This window comes from Dama dama, chromosome 2 (genome assembly GCF_033118175.1).
Source record: "Dama dama isolate Ldn47 chromosome 2, ASM3311817v1, whole genome shotgun sequence".
Classification (NCBI taxonomy): domain Eukaryota; kingdom Metazoa; phylum Chordata; class Mammalia; order Artiodactyla; family Cervidae; genus Dama; species Dama dama.
The window spans coordinates 14,945,863-14,961,051 of NC_083682.1; the positions used below are offsets into that span (position 1 = coordinate 14,945,863).

The 15,189-nt window shown below is 42.4% G+C and overlaps 1 protein-coding gene across 4 annotated transcripts in view; it reads left to right on the forward strand.

The window, feature by feature from the left end:
• The window catches only part of PRDM10 (PR/SET domain 10), a 91,783-nt gene that overhangs the window by 18,797 nt on the left and 57,797 nt on the right, over window positions 1-15,189 (forward strand). For 2 of the 4 annotated variants that reach the window (XM_061166603.1, XM_061166601.1), the window contains exons 2-3: window positions 11,588-11,769; window positions 14,097-14,261. In XM_061166603.1, the coding sequence (XP_061022586.1) occupies window positions 11,701-11,769; window positions 14,097-14,261 (234 nt within the window). In that variant the 5' untranslated portion in view covers window positions 11,588-11,700. Of the gene's footprint in view, window positions 1-10,531; window positions 11,472-11,587; window positions 11,770-12,195; window positions 12,224-14,096; window positions 14,262-15,189 lie in introns of those variants that run through there. The other 2 variants (XM_061166602.1, XM_061166604.1) reach the window with 2 other exon arrangements.

Genomic DNA, 15,189 nt, shown 5'->3' on the forward strand with positions numbered 1-15,189 from the left:
TAGTTGATAGTCTCTGAAGCCCTTTTTTGTGCACAAGAAAGGCAGGAGGAATTTCTGTAGGGGATTTAGTACAATTTCTGTAGGGAAGTGGAAAGCAGAGACACACACGGAGAGGAGTAGAAACGGCCAAGGTGACCATTTCAGACCTGCCTGGTATATCTCATTCCTTGCTTGCTGTATTTTCTAATCTGTTTTCTTTTCTTTTTTTTTTTTTTAAGGAGAGAATATTCTGTTCAGCTCTCTTCTGGTTACACAGTGTCATTCTTGTTTATGTCCAGAAACAAATTAGAAAGATTGAGCCAGGGTTGAGCCCTGGCCCTGGCCGTGAAGCACCAAATGCTAACCCCTGGCCTGTCAGGATTCTGTCTGCAGAGTGTTTAGATTGTAACAGGTGGTTCTGTCTTGTTAATATTACAAGTGCCAATTATGCTGCAATTTGTCGGCCGTTGTCTCCCACTCACTTATCTGGTTTCTGAAGGTTTTTCTGGAGTTTTTCCAGTGGCATAAAATTTTATCTGGAGTTTTTCTGTAGTCTTGTGCATTTCACTATTTACTTCATTGCCAGCATTTGTAACAAATGTGAATGGCATTGGTAGAAGAAATACCCGGAGGACCCCATTATGATGCCTTTTTCATCCTTTCTTTACCCTTAGACTTCTCTGCTTATAGGGAAATATCCCCAGTCCATAACTGCTTAATTAAAACCCCCTCTTTTATTTGGCACCTAGTCAAAGATTTGTTATTATAATTTAAAAAATTTCTTTTATAAAAAGAAAAAAATTTCATGAAAAGCTTTTATAAAAGTCTGGTTCCCTGATTATTTTCTTCCTTAGAAACTTCTTAGTTTTTTAGGCATATTTCCCTTCCCTGAAAGTGTGCTTATTTTATTAATAGTTCCTTGTGGAGTTAAAAAATGATATTTTAGTCCTACTTCTCTGCCCTCACTTACAGGTTCCCAGGAGCTCTTGAGCTGGGGTCAGAGTGGTCCCATGGAACTGGGCTCTGATAGACAGAGTGACCTCAGGCTGACCAGACCCAGAACTGTGGTCGAGTTGGCATTCTGTCTGTGGTCCCTTTGCCTTTTGTGATCTGTAGGCCGCTCTGGCTGAGGTGAAGCCCGAATAAACAGTGTCTGCTGGGCGTGGGGCACCTTGCCAGGCAAGGCAAGAATGTTGCTGATAGTTTTCACTTCTCATTTTCATTTTTTCTCAATGAAATTACAGTAATTTTTTGTGAATTTTTAAAATTGAGAAACTCTGTGATGGAGTATTTGGTCTTCCCCTTTTCAGCAAGAATGGGGAGTTTGTGTTGAAATCTGTGTAATTTTGTCATGTGTCCATTGTTACTTCCCCTACCAATTCCTGTTCACCATTTAGAACCAAGTTTAGTTTTTAGAACTGGTAAGAAAAAGAAACCTCTTTCTTCCAGATATCAATGAAATGTAAAAATCTCAACTTCCCATTCCAAATGAGTGAACATTGTAGAAGCTTTTCCCCCCCAACTTATAATGAATTAATTTATTTATTAAAATATAGTTGATTTACAGTGTTGTATTAGGTTTTGGTATATAGCAAAGTGATTCAGCTATGCATATGTATATATTTATATATGTTTTCATAATCTTTTCCATTATAGATTATTAAAGACTATTGACTACAGTTTGCTGTGCTATACAGTCGGGCTTTGTTGTTTATCCATTCTGCATATTGCTAGGTCGCGTCTGCTATCCCAAGCTCCCAGTCCATCTCTCCCCAACCCCACCATAACCACATGTCTGTTGTCTATGTCTGTGAGTCTGTTTCTCTTTTATAGATATGTTCATTTGTGTCATAATTTAGGGCTTCCCAGGTGGCTCAGACGGTAAAGAGTCTGCCTACAATGTGGGAGACACGGGTTCAATCCCTGGGTCGGGAAGATCTCCTGGAGAAGGAAATGGCAACCCACTCCAGTATTCTTGCCTGGAAAATCCCATGGACGGAGAAGCCTGGTAGGCTACAGTCCATGGGGTCCCAAAGAGTCGGACACAACTGAGCGACTTGACTTTCACTTTAGATTCCACATGTAAGTGATATCATAGCATATTTGTCTTTCTCTGTCTGACTTCACTTTCAGGTCCATCTGTGTTGCTGCAAATAGCATCATTTTGCTCTCTTTTATGACGGAGTCATGTTCCGTTACACATATATGTACCCTGTCTTTTTCATCTGCCAGTCTGAACGTCTGGTCTTATAGCTTGCAGGCTTGCTGCAGCACCTCAGTCACGCAGTGATGGTCAGGTGTGTAGAGTGGAGCACTTGCTGTGACAATGTCCTGTCGTGTCTTCTGAATTGTGAGGTTAATCAGCTTTCTTGGGTGTCATGACATTAAATCAGCTGAACGGATTGACCGCGACTCCTCAGGCCGGTGCTGGCACACGGCAGCCCGGCCCGTCCTGAGCTTGGCCAGGCCACACTGTCTTCCCTCGGCTGCACCAGGCTCACGAGCCAGAGGGCTGGCCGGATGGAAGCTTCTCTAAGATGGAAGCTGTCCTAGATGAGTGGTTCCCAAACTACCCTCTCCCCAAATAGTGTTCTCGAGCTGGGCCAATGTGTTTTCTCCATTTAAGTAAAAACAATGGATAGAATTTTCTTAATTTTGAGGTTCTTATCCCTTGAAATTTCTTTAACTGTTTATTGTTATTACTGCCAATCAACTTAGCACTGGGAGGTGACAAATGAACAAGGAGCAAAAAAAGTTAGTGGAAGATGCGGGAATACCTAGTCTTGCTTAATTGGATAGTTTAAAGAACTGTAAGATGAGATTGGATATGATATTTATATGACTCAGATAATGGAGCCATTTATGCTGAAATCTTAGAGCAGTGATCTTAGTTTGTGGATGGAGAAGCAGGGTGGCGTGGGAGCCTCCACCTGGGCTCAGAAGCAGGTGCCCGGGCTTGTATCACAGCTCTGCCACATACAGACTCCTCCCAGCTCTGTGACCCTGGGCAAGTCACCTAACCCCTCTCTTTCTGTCCCTCACCTATAAAGTAGAGACAATCATGTACAAACTTCATGGTTATTGTGAAAGCTAAATGAATCAACCCATGCAGAATACTTAGAATATGCCTGGCATATAGTGCTATACAATGTTATGGAATGTCGTTTTGTGACATTAGAGGTAAATATTTCATGGCGAGAACTCTGTGGTCCTGTATTGTGAACATATCTGAGAACCACGGGCTTGGGGTTTCTCTCCTAGTTCTGAAATCCTATTATGCTGTGTCACAGAATTAGATTCCCCATTATCGTTCTTTCCCTTTTTTATAACTTAGTGCTTTAATGAAAGTGGTTTTTTTCCTCCCCTCTGTACCTAGCATGAATCACTCTTTTCCTTTTCTAAGTGGGATCTAATCTTAAATATGACTTCAAAGGGTTTCCTTTCTGTTTCTTGACACAAAGGTGGTTTTGTATTGTGTACATTAGTTACAGTTATCTACTGCTACACACCTATTATTCTTCAGGTTTTTATCCAATAGATGAGGACACTGAAGCTCAGAGAGAGTAAACAAACTGTCAAAAGCTACAAGTGGCAGATCCATGACTTTAAGTCAGGTTGTCTGACTCCGAAGCCTGCTCTAATGTCAGTACAGCAAATTGAAGTTGTCGTTCGAGTGGCTGCGATCCTGTTCCAGTGTAACTAACCTAAAGTAAGTTCAGGCCTCACTGCTTTAAATGGAGACAAATTTCCACATAGGTATTCCTGAAGGATGCTCTTTTTATGCTATCCCTGCTCATTCAAAGAAAGCTGAAAGGTTCAACAAACAGAGAGTTCTCTGGTGGTTCAGTGGTCAAGAATCCACCTGCCAACGCAGGGGATATGGGTTTGATCCCTGGTCGTTGGTCAGGGCAACTAGAGCCCGTGATCCACAGCTGCTGAAGCCTGCATGCCCTGGAGCCCATGCTCCAAAACAAGAGAAGCCACTGCAATGAGAAGCCCTCACACCCCCGCTCTCTGAACTAGAGAAAAGCCGCGCGCAGCAATGAAGATCCAAAATTGAAAAGAAAAAAAATTTTTAAGCAGACAAAAAGAAGCAATTGTTTGTGCACCAGGCCAGGCAGCCTCTGGGCCCAGCCATCCTCTGTCTGCCCCAGGGGAACTCTTCTGTGCTGCACACTCTGCCCTGCCCCGGGGAGAGGCAGCTGGCGGGCCCCCTTGGAGTCTGCTCCCCCAGCCTTCTCGTGCTTGCTTGACGTTTCCCAGCTGCTGGCTGCCCAGTGTCTGCACTCTGGTGCTGGTGGCACCAGATGCTCAGGGAGAAGACAGCGCCCCCCACCCTGGGGGCTGGTCCCCTTCTGTTCTGTCTCCAGACCCCACCCCCCTGCTCCCTCCGCAGACTGCGAAGCCACCTCCTCCGTTGCTTTCCACAGTTTTTATATCCATTTTGCAAGCGTGTCAGCCTGCCTCTAGCTTCTCTCCCTGACTCATGTCTGTTAGAATTCAGGGAAGGGGTTAGCAGTTTCTGCTGGTTACTTTGTAATGGGCCAGAAAAGTCGGTTTGCATGCCTGCCGTTTAGAATGCAGCACACTTCTCCATGTAAAGAATGATGTATCTGGACGATGCCATGCCACCCCAGCACAGAACCCTCTGCTGCAGCCTCAGTGTTTCTGAGGCTCAGTAATGTGCCCATCTGCCTCTGAAGGTGGGTCTGGGCCTCTTCTTCCACCTCTTCGTGCAGGTCATGAAACAGGAGCTTCTTGATTCCATGTCCTAAGTGGTTCTGGAGAACTGGCTCCTTTCAGCCCAAGAGGGCCAGTGATGGTGGGAACCAGGCTGGTGGGTGGTATGGGGTGAGCAGCATCTGGGAAACATGGGAACTATGAGGAGGGTTGATGAGATGGAGGCTGGACCCCTGGGCCACTCCATTGTCTGGCTCAGGGCTGCCTTACCTGTGAACCGGCTGGAAAGGCAGGTGTCTCTCTTGCCTTCTTCCCCCTTACTGTTCCTCGGTGTCAGTCTTAACCATGCAGGCATCCCCTGTGAGTTGGGAAGCCAGCCACCCTTCCCTCCCACTAGACTGTGAGCTCCAAGGGAGCAGAGTTCTCGCTCACCTTTAATGCTCGATGTTCACAAAGCATGAAAAAAAAATTGCTACTATTTTTTGAATATTCATCATTATGCTCTGTGATCCCAAATGCTGTCATGTTGTATTGAATCTAAGATGTTGCTGGTAAGAAACAATTATTTTATGTATCATTATGAAAGGACAAGCCTTGCCAACTAAACTCTGATACAAGAGCTGTCTGCTACTTAGAATTTTTATTGTATACTTGTTGAAAGAACTCTTTTAGATTCATTTGGGCATGGATTGGTATCATTCATGAACATACGTGGAAGTGAAAATATAAGTGAAATGTTCAAGATACTCCTAAATATTGTCAGTTTCAGAATCTGACTCTTGAGAATCACTTTTGGCTCAGAGTCATTACTGTCTCTGTGTCACCAGTGTTTCTGCTGTCACCTGGAATCTCCTGCAAGCAACTCCTACCCATTCTGGGAGTTGTGATCCTGTTGTTTTCTCACTCAGCCTGTGGCAGGCGTGTGTTTCCACATGTCTCAGTAATAACATCGCACAATGCAGCATCATTCATGCTGCCCTGTCTCATACTCACGTACCATAGATTTGGTGGGCAAGGTCATTTTTCCTGTGATGGATGTGTGCTTCCCTAATCAAATTTATGCCCAGCTGCTGTTCATATGCCTCTTGGTTTAATGCCAAATTATAGTGTCATCTTTTTGAAGACATTTAAAGTGGCAGCTCCACTCAGGGTGTCTAGTGCTGACAACACACTGACTCAGTGAAGCGAGGACAGAACTAATGAAGGGCGGCGAGCAAGGTCACACTCGAGTGGGCAGTGTGTCCGCATCCTTACCACCATCTGGATGATAGTTACTATAGAGCCCAGTGTGGTGGAGTAGACCCTTGTTCAGAAGCATGAGCAGGTGAAAAAAAGTACATTAAAGACGATGAAACGTGGACTGTTTGTTTACTCTTACAACAACCATGCCGGGCAGATAATTTGGATTTTCCAATGAGGAGACTGAGACTCAGTCTGTGGCTTACTAATGTCATACCCTAGTAAACATGTGATAGATTTGGGGGCATAGAATCAGATTTGTCTGATTCTAAGCCTCATACTTTCAATTATATTGTTACACTCTTTATTCATCTGTGTGTATGTTTAGTCATGTCTGACTCTTTGTCACCCCATGGACTGTAGCCACCAGGTTCCTTTGCCCATGGGGTTTCCCAGGCAAAAACACTGGAGTGGATTGCTCTTTCCTCCTCCAGGAGATCTTCCCGACCCAGGGATTGAACCCACACCTCTTACCTCTCCTGCATTGGCAGCTGGATTCTTTACCACCAGTACCTATAATGTATATTAATACATATGACCTAGAATAGTACCTGGCACATACTAATTTAATAAATTTATTAATAAATTTAATAAATATCTGTTGAATAACCAACCCAGGGATCGAACCCAGGTCTCCTGCATTGCAGGTGGATTCTTTACCAGCTGAGCCACAAGGGAAGCCCAAGAATACTGGAGTGGGTAGCCTATCCCTTCTCCAGTGAATCTTCCTGACCCAGGAATCGAACGGGGGTCTCCTGCACTGCAGGTGGATTCTTTACCAATGGGCTTTCAGGGAAGCCCATAAAATCATTAGAGAGGATAGGAATGCTGCTTTTCCTGGAAATGAAGTGTCTGACATTTTGGACAGTGGGTGAAAGAAAGAACGATGTGTGGCCATTCTCTAGACAAGCTACAGTTTGTGGCTCCCAGGTTCTTTGAGGTTGAGAAGAGGAGCAGAGAACTCTGTCCCCAGCTCACAGAGTCTGTCAGCACCCTCCTGTTGGACAGCGCTAAGGTACTTCCTGGAATCCTTCCTGTCCCTGGCCCATTGCCTATAAATCAAGATCAACAGAGCTCTATAAACTGTGCCGTGAAATAAAGGAAATCAAATATGACAAGTCTTGCTATGAAGGATGTCCAGGTACAGGGCAGTTGTTATTGGGCAAATTGCTAAGTTAAAAAAATATAAAATGTTTTGAAAATTCTGAAGCTCTTACAGTTCATCAGGAAAAATGTGAAAATTGGCATATTGGAGTACCACCATGTGCTAGATCTATGCCTGGGAGTTTGACACATGTCATGTAACCCTCACAGTAACACCAGGAGGTCATTATCATCTCCATTTTACATAGGATGATATCGAGGCTCCGGGAGCATATGTAATTTGGCCAAGGGATGTAACTGCTGAGCAGCTGAGCTAATGGGGAAGCCCGGGTGCTCAACTCAGGGTCTGTGGATTTTCTACTGTTCTCTGCTGCTTCCCATCAAAGCTTAAGGCCAGAAACCCTTTTATACTTTGGTTTTACAGTTGACAGTGCTGATGCTAGAGGATTTCAAGTGACTTACTTAGGAGCGGACTCATACCTAGAATTCAGTTTTCTTGAACAGTTTATTAAACAACAGATAATTGAAGAATATCACACTGTTTTGAGTAATTCAGTAGTTACAGAAGCTCCGTAGGTCTTGTTAGTTTATCTTAAAGAACAAGAACTGGGTATTCTGTATCAGTGCTTTAGATTCCAAACATTTTTTGAATGAAAGCGTCGTCACCATCTTGGGCTTCTTTATGTGCTAACAGTAGTTTAAGATGATTGAGTGAGTGAGTGAGTGAAAGTTGCTCAGTCGTGTCTAATTCTTTGCGACCCCATGAACTATACAGTCCATGGAATTCTCCAGGCTAGAATACTGGGGTGGATAGCCTTTCCCTTCTCCAGGGGATCATCCCAATCCAGGGATCGAACCCAAGTTTCCCACATTGCAGGTGGAATCTTTACCAGCTGAGCCACAAGGGAAAGTGATTGGGAAGTGCCATTTTGGGCAATATCTCACATCTGTAATACTAAACTTTACTAGCAGGCTTTCCTGTGTGTCAATGAACTGTTCTGTTATTTTACCCCCATCTACTAAGTGGTTATTTCCTTTTTTTTCCCCCTTTATCCTTGCTTTATGTGGTTTCTGGTATTTTATGTCATGTTATGTCTACTTCTTTATCTTGGTAAGATTAGAAGAAAGATATTTTAGTCTGGAGTAAATATCCCATCTCTGTTTTCTTGTTCCTGTTCATCCTTTAACTTTCATCTTCTCCAAGAAGTCATCTGTGGATACCCGCTTAGGAATCAGGTGTCTTCTTTTTTCCCCCAGCAACCAATCCATACACATGATCAAGGACCTGCCACACGCTAGATCTAGAGTGACTTACATTCCTTGACATGAAGGAACTTAGAGTTGAGATGGGGAGGCACACAGACAGAAAGATGCGATATGATTGAATGAATGCCTTATTTTAAAGCTACTTGGTGAGTGCTTATCATGGGGCAGGCATTATGTGAAGTGAGCATCTTACGTGCATTATCTCATGTTCTCTCAATAACCTTATGATCCCGATTTTAAGGAGAAGGAGAGTGATTTAGAGCACATCCATGTTCTGCCTAACATCACTGAAGTCACAGAACTGCTGCCGAAATCTGGGTCCAGAGCCCAAGCTTGTAGCTACTCTGCCTCCTATGCAGGTCAGAGCATCTCCCTCTGTGTCCCCAGACCCTCATGTGCCAGGCACAGGGAGCGGACAGCCCCAGTGCTGGAGTTAGAAAGTAAGGTACCTAACAGTCACACAGCCACTTTAACTGACTGCATATCACCCTTCAGTTAGGAATTCAAGATACAAGAATTCAACATATAACATGTATGTCCAAACTTACTCATCACAGACATTGAAAATAACCATTTATCAACATAAAATTAGATACATTATGATATGTTCATACAATGAAATGATAAAGCTATAGTAAAGAAGGAACAAATGCTACAGGGATCTGGAACAATGTAAAAGGGATGGTATTATATGGAATAAATACGGTTCAAAAGAGATGCTGCTTTGTATAGAATCATACAATCAATACTATGATGCCGTTTGTGGTTTTTGAGAAGCAGGGAGTATTTATATTTTTGTTTATATATAATAGAAATTGCTTGTATAAAATATCTTTGGAAGAATAGATAAGAAATCGATACTCTGAATTGGTTCTGAAGACTGGTAAGAGATTCCAGGTAGCAAGATTGTCCACCGTACACCTTTTTGTGCCTTTTGAATTTTGAGTCAACTAAATTTGCCACCTATTGAAAGTATATAACTAAAAATAAAAGAAATAACAGGCAGCTTGCTAGAAATGAAAACAAATAAGAAAGGCACTCTGGGCTGGTGTATTTTCTGAGTATGGGAGTTAAACCTGCCTCCATCCTCGCTGCATCCCAATGTGTACTTGGGTGTTTGTGCAATTGATCAACTAAGTTTAAAAACTAAAATCTCCGATTCCTGTATGGGAAAAGCATAGCATTTTTTGTTGTTGTTGTATTAATTCCTGTTGAAAATAGGTGTCCTGAGTCTAACCATGAAGAGACATCAGATGAACTCAAATTAAGGGACCTTCTGAAAAATAAATGGCCTGTGAGTCTCTAAAATGTCAAGGTCATGGAGAACTAGGAAAGACTGGGGACTGTTCCCAGTCGGAGGGGACTGACAGGACATGTTGGCAGGGACACGCCGTGTGTGAGGCCAGAGTGGACCCTTGGCCAGAAAAAGCGGGCTTTCCTTCTCTGCAAAGGACGGTAATCAGACAATTGGCAAAAGTTGAATGTGGTCTGTAAGTTAGGTAATAGCACTGTTAATATCCTGATTTTGATTGGAGTACTGTGGTTCTGTGAGAAAATATCCTTCTTTTAGGAAATAGGCACTTAAGAATTTAGTAGTAAAGGGGTTTTGTGGCTGCAACTTACTCTCAAATAGTTTAAGTTAAAAAAAGAGAGAGGATGAAAAAGAGAGAGAGAGGATGAAAGAGGAGAGAGAATAATAAAGCAAACATGGTAAAATGTTAACATTTAGGGGAACAGTGAAGAAATACAGAAATTCTTTGTACTATTTTTGTTGCTTTTCCATCTGAAATTATTTCAAAATAAAAAAAAATTAAAAAACTTTTCCAATGTGGAACATTTTCTGATTTTATAATATCAGGCCTCTTGTACAGTTTTTATCTCCTTTTGTACAATTTTGTGATTATCTTCCTATAGCTCTTTATATTATCAGTGACATTCCTCTGAGTTTCTGAACACTTTTGTTCCTTTTAAGAAATATATAACAACTTTGTTGAAGTTTAATTCACATACTGTACATCTAACTCTATCTTTTTATGTATGCTTAAATAGTACTACTATATAAGGAAGATATGCCTAACAAAAAGACAGGATGGTAGGTGTAATTTACACATCATAAATTTCACCTCTTTTAACTGATAGGTTGATGGCTTTTGACATGTGAATTCCCTATGTATCCGCCACCCAGTCTAGATACAAGATAGAGAACATTATAGCCCCTTTGCTTGCAGTCACCTGCTGTTGACGGGGGCATTGTTTGCAGGATCCTCTGGAGGGCGCAGGGCGAGTGTGTGTGGTGGGGCAGCTTCTGTTGGAGTGAGGATGCTAGTGATGCAGCTGAACGGGAGCACGCCCCTCCCTGGCTCCCGAGAGGCTCCCAGGTGGTTCAGACGTGGCCATTCTGTATCCCAGACACCCCGATGCTGTGTGTCCCAGTTTCTTTTCTTCCATGGGCCTTATTCCAGTTCAGAGGCTGGAGCATGCATAGCTTCAGAATGTTTCTCAGGTTATTTCACAGTGGAGAAAGTTCTGGCAGGGTTCTGGTCCTTCTCACCTTTAGTTGAGTGGTGTTCTGAGCAGCTTGGCCTCGCCTGTCTATGATGCCATTTACTGGGCTAGCGCCAGGAGGTGTATCAGGCCCGGCTGCCCTGTTAAACAGCGGATCTCATGTGACCTTTAAACCATCAGTGTTTTATCATCATCAAAAGGGAAGATTGATTCCATCGGTTTTGGAAAATAGTCATATTTCAAGATAAAGGTTTTGTGCCCATTGATGTTTAGAGAGGCTTTGATTTGCCAGCTCATCACTCCTGTATTGACTCCATAGGAAACAAAGTTGGTATCTGTATTCACCAAACTGTGGCCCAGAAAATTTGGCTGCCTCCACCTGCCATTTTCCCCTATTTTGTGACTTTTATTATGCTGCTTTTCGTATTGAGTTGGTGGTATAGGAAGTCAGTGTCTCGACAGGTGTGCGAACAGGGACGAGCTGGCTGAGCAGCAGTAAGATTTGGTGTCAGCCCAGCACTTGACTGCCTTTAATATGTGGGGACCTCGTCATCCTCCTCCTGGGGAGAACTAAGGACCGCCCTCAGTGTTTGTGATAAAGCCTCCATCCACCCGACATGTGCCCAGAGCAGAGCGTGCACGCAGTACACTGTGTCATTATTACATATAATTTCTCCATTTTCACCTTTTTTGCCCAGGTGTGTTATCTCTTACAAAGCTTTAATTTTTTTTTTTCCTCCTTGTGGCTGAGACTGTAACTTATTAAAATGCATTCATGTATTTAAAGTCTTGGGTCCTGTTCTCTTTTTCTCAGGCATGCTGCAGAGAGGCCTTCCTGTCCCTGACGAGCACATGTGTGGGAGACAGATGACTGTCCTTCACCTCGCACAACTCTAGGTGCCCGGGCCGCTGTCCAGCCGGGAGGGGATGGATTCCAAAGATGAAAGCTCACACGTGTGGCCCCCGGCTGCAGAGCACGAGGAGAACGCCGCACAGGTGAAAAGTGCTCTCCCAGCTGGGCACTGACCGCGGTGTTTTAGTTGGTAGAGTTTGCTGACAGCTAGAGAAATGGCAGCTCCTGTATAGTGTTGCGGGGCAAGGCGGGAGCTGATGGCCAGACATGGTACGTAAGGAATAGGCAGTATTTCAGCGCTTCGAATGCTCCATCTGCACAGGTTGCTGTGATTTCAAGAAGCTGCATACCACCCATGGGCTTCTCTGCCTTCCCCCCAGTTTACTGTCATAATCCTCTTCACTGCTCCATTTTATTTCATGGTGAAAGCTTCAAACTGCAGGGTTTCTTTTATGTTATCCAGGAAAGGGTTTTGATTTTTTGTGTGTAGTGAGGTACAAGGTATGTCTATAAAGTGAGTGGCTTTTCCTTTTCTTTTCAAATTCAGAATGTAAACTTCTCATTGAAAGTTGTCCCAGTGAATCAACAGCTCTGGAGGTTAGTCACTTATTCAGATATCACTGCCTTTCAAATTGCTCTACTAACCAGCTACACATTCTTTTGACTGTCCTTAGCAAAAGTGAATCTCTGCATTTTTGGTATGGATTTGAATTTTGGTAAGAGTCAGCAGTCGTAGGGAGCCATGTTTTATATGTGACCAAAGTATGAAACTTCATTTTAAAGCATTACGATATATATGTAATTTCATTTTCATCAAATTACATAACCATAGTTGTTCAGTTGCCAAGTTATCAGAAAATTTACACTGAAGCCTTTAAATATACATATTATGTTTGATTTAAGTAGTATAACTAATGTTACAGTACATAAAATCAATCATCAGAAATTATCTAAAAGTCTGTGTCTGAATACTGAGAAAAAGGTACCAGAGAAGCTTCCAGCAGAATAATTAAGAATGCTGTTTTGATTCTCATGGAAGCTACCTGGAAGGCTACTTTCATGTAGCTATATATTTTGGGGTACTTTGTTTATAAACAAAAATGTAGTCCATTAATAAATAGGGTCCACATTTGCAGGTAGCCAGACAATAGACAGCAGACCTCAGCACCCTTTGTTGCACCCCATCCCTTGCAATATTTCTTTTCCCATCCAAGAATCCTGGTTTAGCCAAGTACTTAGTGATGAAGACCAAGTTGCAGAGTTTGGATAACTCTCAAGGGGAAAAATTTTTTTTAAGCACCGAAACTAGTTAAAGATTTTGATGTTAATGAACAAATCTAAACTCACAAAATTATCTTGCAGCACTTAAAATTGCAGAAATATTTCAAAAGCCCAATTCTTGTGCAAACTGTATCTTCATGGGCAGAGCAGATTTATGTAGAAGCTGGGGTAATCACTTAGTGCTAAAGTGGAAGTTTGTTTTATTTACATGGTGCTTGACTGCATCTTGTCTTTAGTTTTCTTTCTGTGGGTTGAATTAGCTTATGTCATCTTTGGGATCTGTTCTCCACTGGAAAAACTGAAATAAAAAATTATGTGTAAAGCCAAGACAGTATAAGAGTAAAGATTCCGACCTAAGAGGGCCTGACTTCAATATAAGCACATAAATTATTTCTCTCCCAAATGTGTACTTTGACCATCTGCTTTGTACCTTCAATATCAAACACTAGGCTGTGTGCCAGCCTGCAGGAACTCAAACCTCCAAAGCTGACTGCTCAGAAAGCGCTTTACAGAATCAGTTTTTGCTTTCGTTCTTCATAGACAGAAGATTATTTCCCCTGGTGACAACTGAAATAGTTATCCAAAACCCCTGAAAAGTACATTCATAGAATTTTTTGTGTCCTTATCTACTTGGCAAAGAAAAGTTCTGTTACATTCACCAAGTCAGCAGACATTCACCCCTTGCCTACAGGACAGCCATGGAGGACAAAAGAATTTGTATGAAAGCAAGTGACCTTGTTTTAATGTGTTTGCCAAAAGGTACTCTTCATTAGAAAGTAGAATTTTTATGACGTGTTGAAAGCAACTGACTTTTGGGTCTTGACATATTTTTCCACATTATAGAATAATCTGTGTTTTATAGTTTGGTAGTGTTGTCCATCAGGAATCTTCTGTCACATTTCTTCTCAGCATTCCCCAAAAGAGAGACCTGCGGTTGATATTTGAGGCAAAGGGGTGTTTAAATCGGTTGCCTAATATTAAGTAAAAATCAGTGAGAAGGTCCTTGAATCCCTCTGCCAAGTCACTAACTCAGCACAGATGAAGACCCATTCATTCACTGCATTCTTCTTTCATGGAGATCTTTTAGAAATGCAAGTGTGTGGTGTTCTCAGTCAGTTCCCCGTCTTTGTGCTACAGCGTGGGTTCCACAAGGGTGATCGCTTCGTACTTGCTGTTTTTTTTGCCCCAGGTGCATTTTGTTCCAGACGCTGGAACCGTGGCCCAGATCGTCTACACCGATGACCAGGTCCGTCCGCCGCAGCAGGTGGTGTACACGGCAGATGGTGCCTCCTACGCCTCCGTGGATGGTCCTCAGCACACACTGGTCTACATCCATCCCGTGGAAGCTGCGCAGGCACGTTGGGACCGTGGTTGATGGCTTGTTTGTTAATCTGGTAATTCATCCCTTAGGTTTACGCTCTGCCAGTCACTGTGCTGCTGGTAGGTGATGCAGAAAATATGCAGATGACATGTGTGCTCTCAAGGAGCTTATAACCATCTTGGCAGAGGAAGATGTGGTTTATTTATTTAAATTAAATGTAAGGAGTTAAAGCACTAACCTGGAATGAGGTATTTTCCCCACTGACTGTTGATATTGATTGATTATTGTTATAAACAAGATTATCAGCCTGTTACTTTTCCTCAGTATCAAGAACCAGGCCAAACATGGCATTTATTTTTGTGTAACCTAATCAAGATGAATCTCAGTGGGAACATGCACATTATTTCAGTTAAACGTGTAAGTGAGAGATTCTACTAGCTTGTTAACTGCTATTTACTAATAACTTATTGATTTTTAGGACTGTATAGAAGTGAGGGTAAAAGCTGTACAATTATAACTGCTTCTCATTTTTTTGGCTAGTGACTCTGAGTGTTGGTTTCCAAATGCATAACAGGAATATCCCCCAATATATAAATGTTGCTTTGTATCTTTAGCACTTTATAATGTACATAGCACTTTTAAATAGATTAGAAATCAGTTCCATTGATTTTTGTTTCAAAATTTTTTTTTGACGTGGGCCATTTTAAAAGTCTTCATTGAATTTGTTACAATGTTGCTTCTGTTTTTATGCTTTTGGTTTTTTGGCTGAGAGGCATGTGGGATCTTAGCTCTCCCATCAGGGTTGAACCTACATCCCTGCATTGGATGGTGAAGTCTTAACCATTGATCCTCCAGGGAAGTCCCCAGTTCCATAGTTTTTGTAGTGGGATCCTGGTAATAAAAATTTGCCCTCATGCAATACTTGACCAAGAGACTCAAAGCACTCCCAAGAAGAAATGAG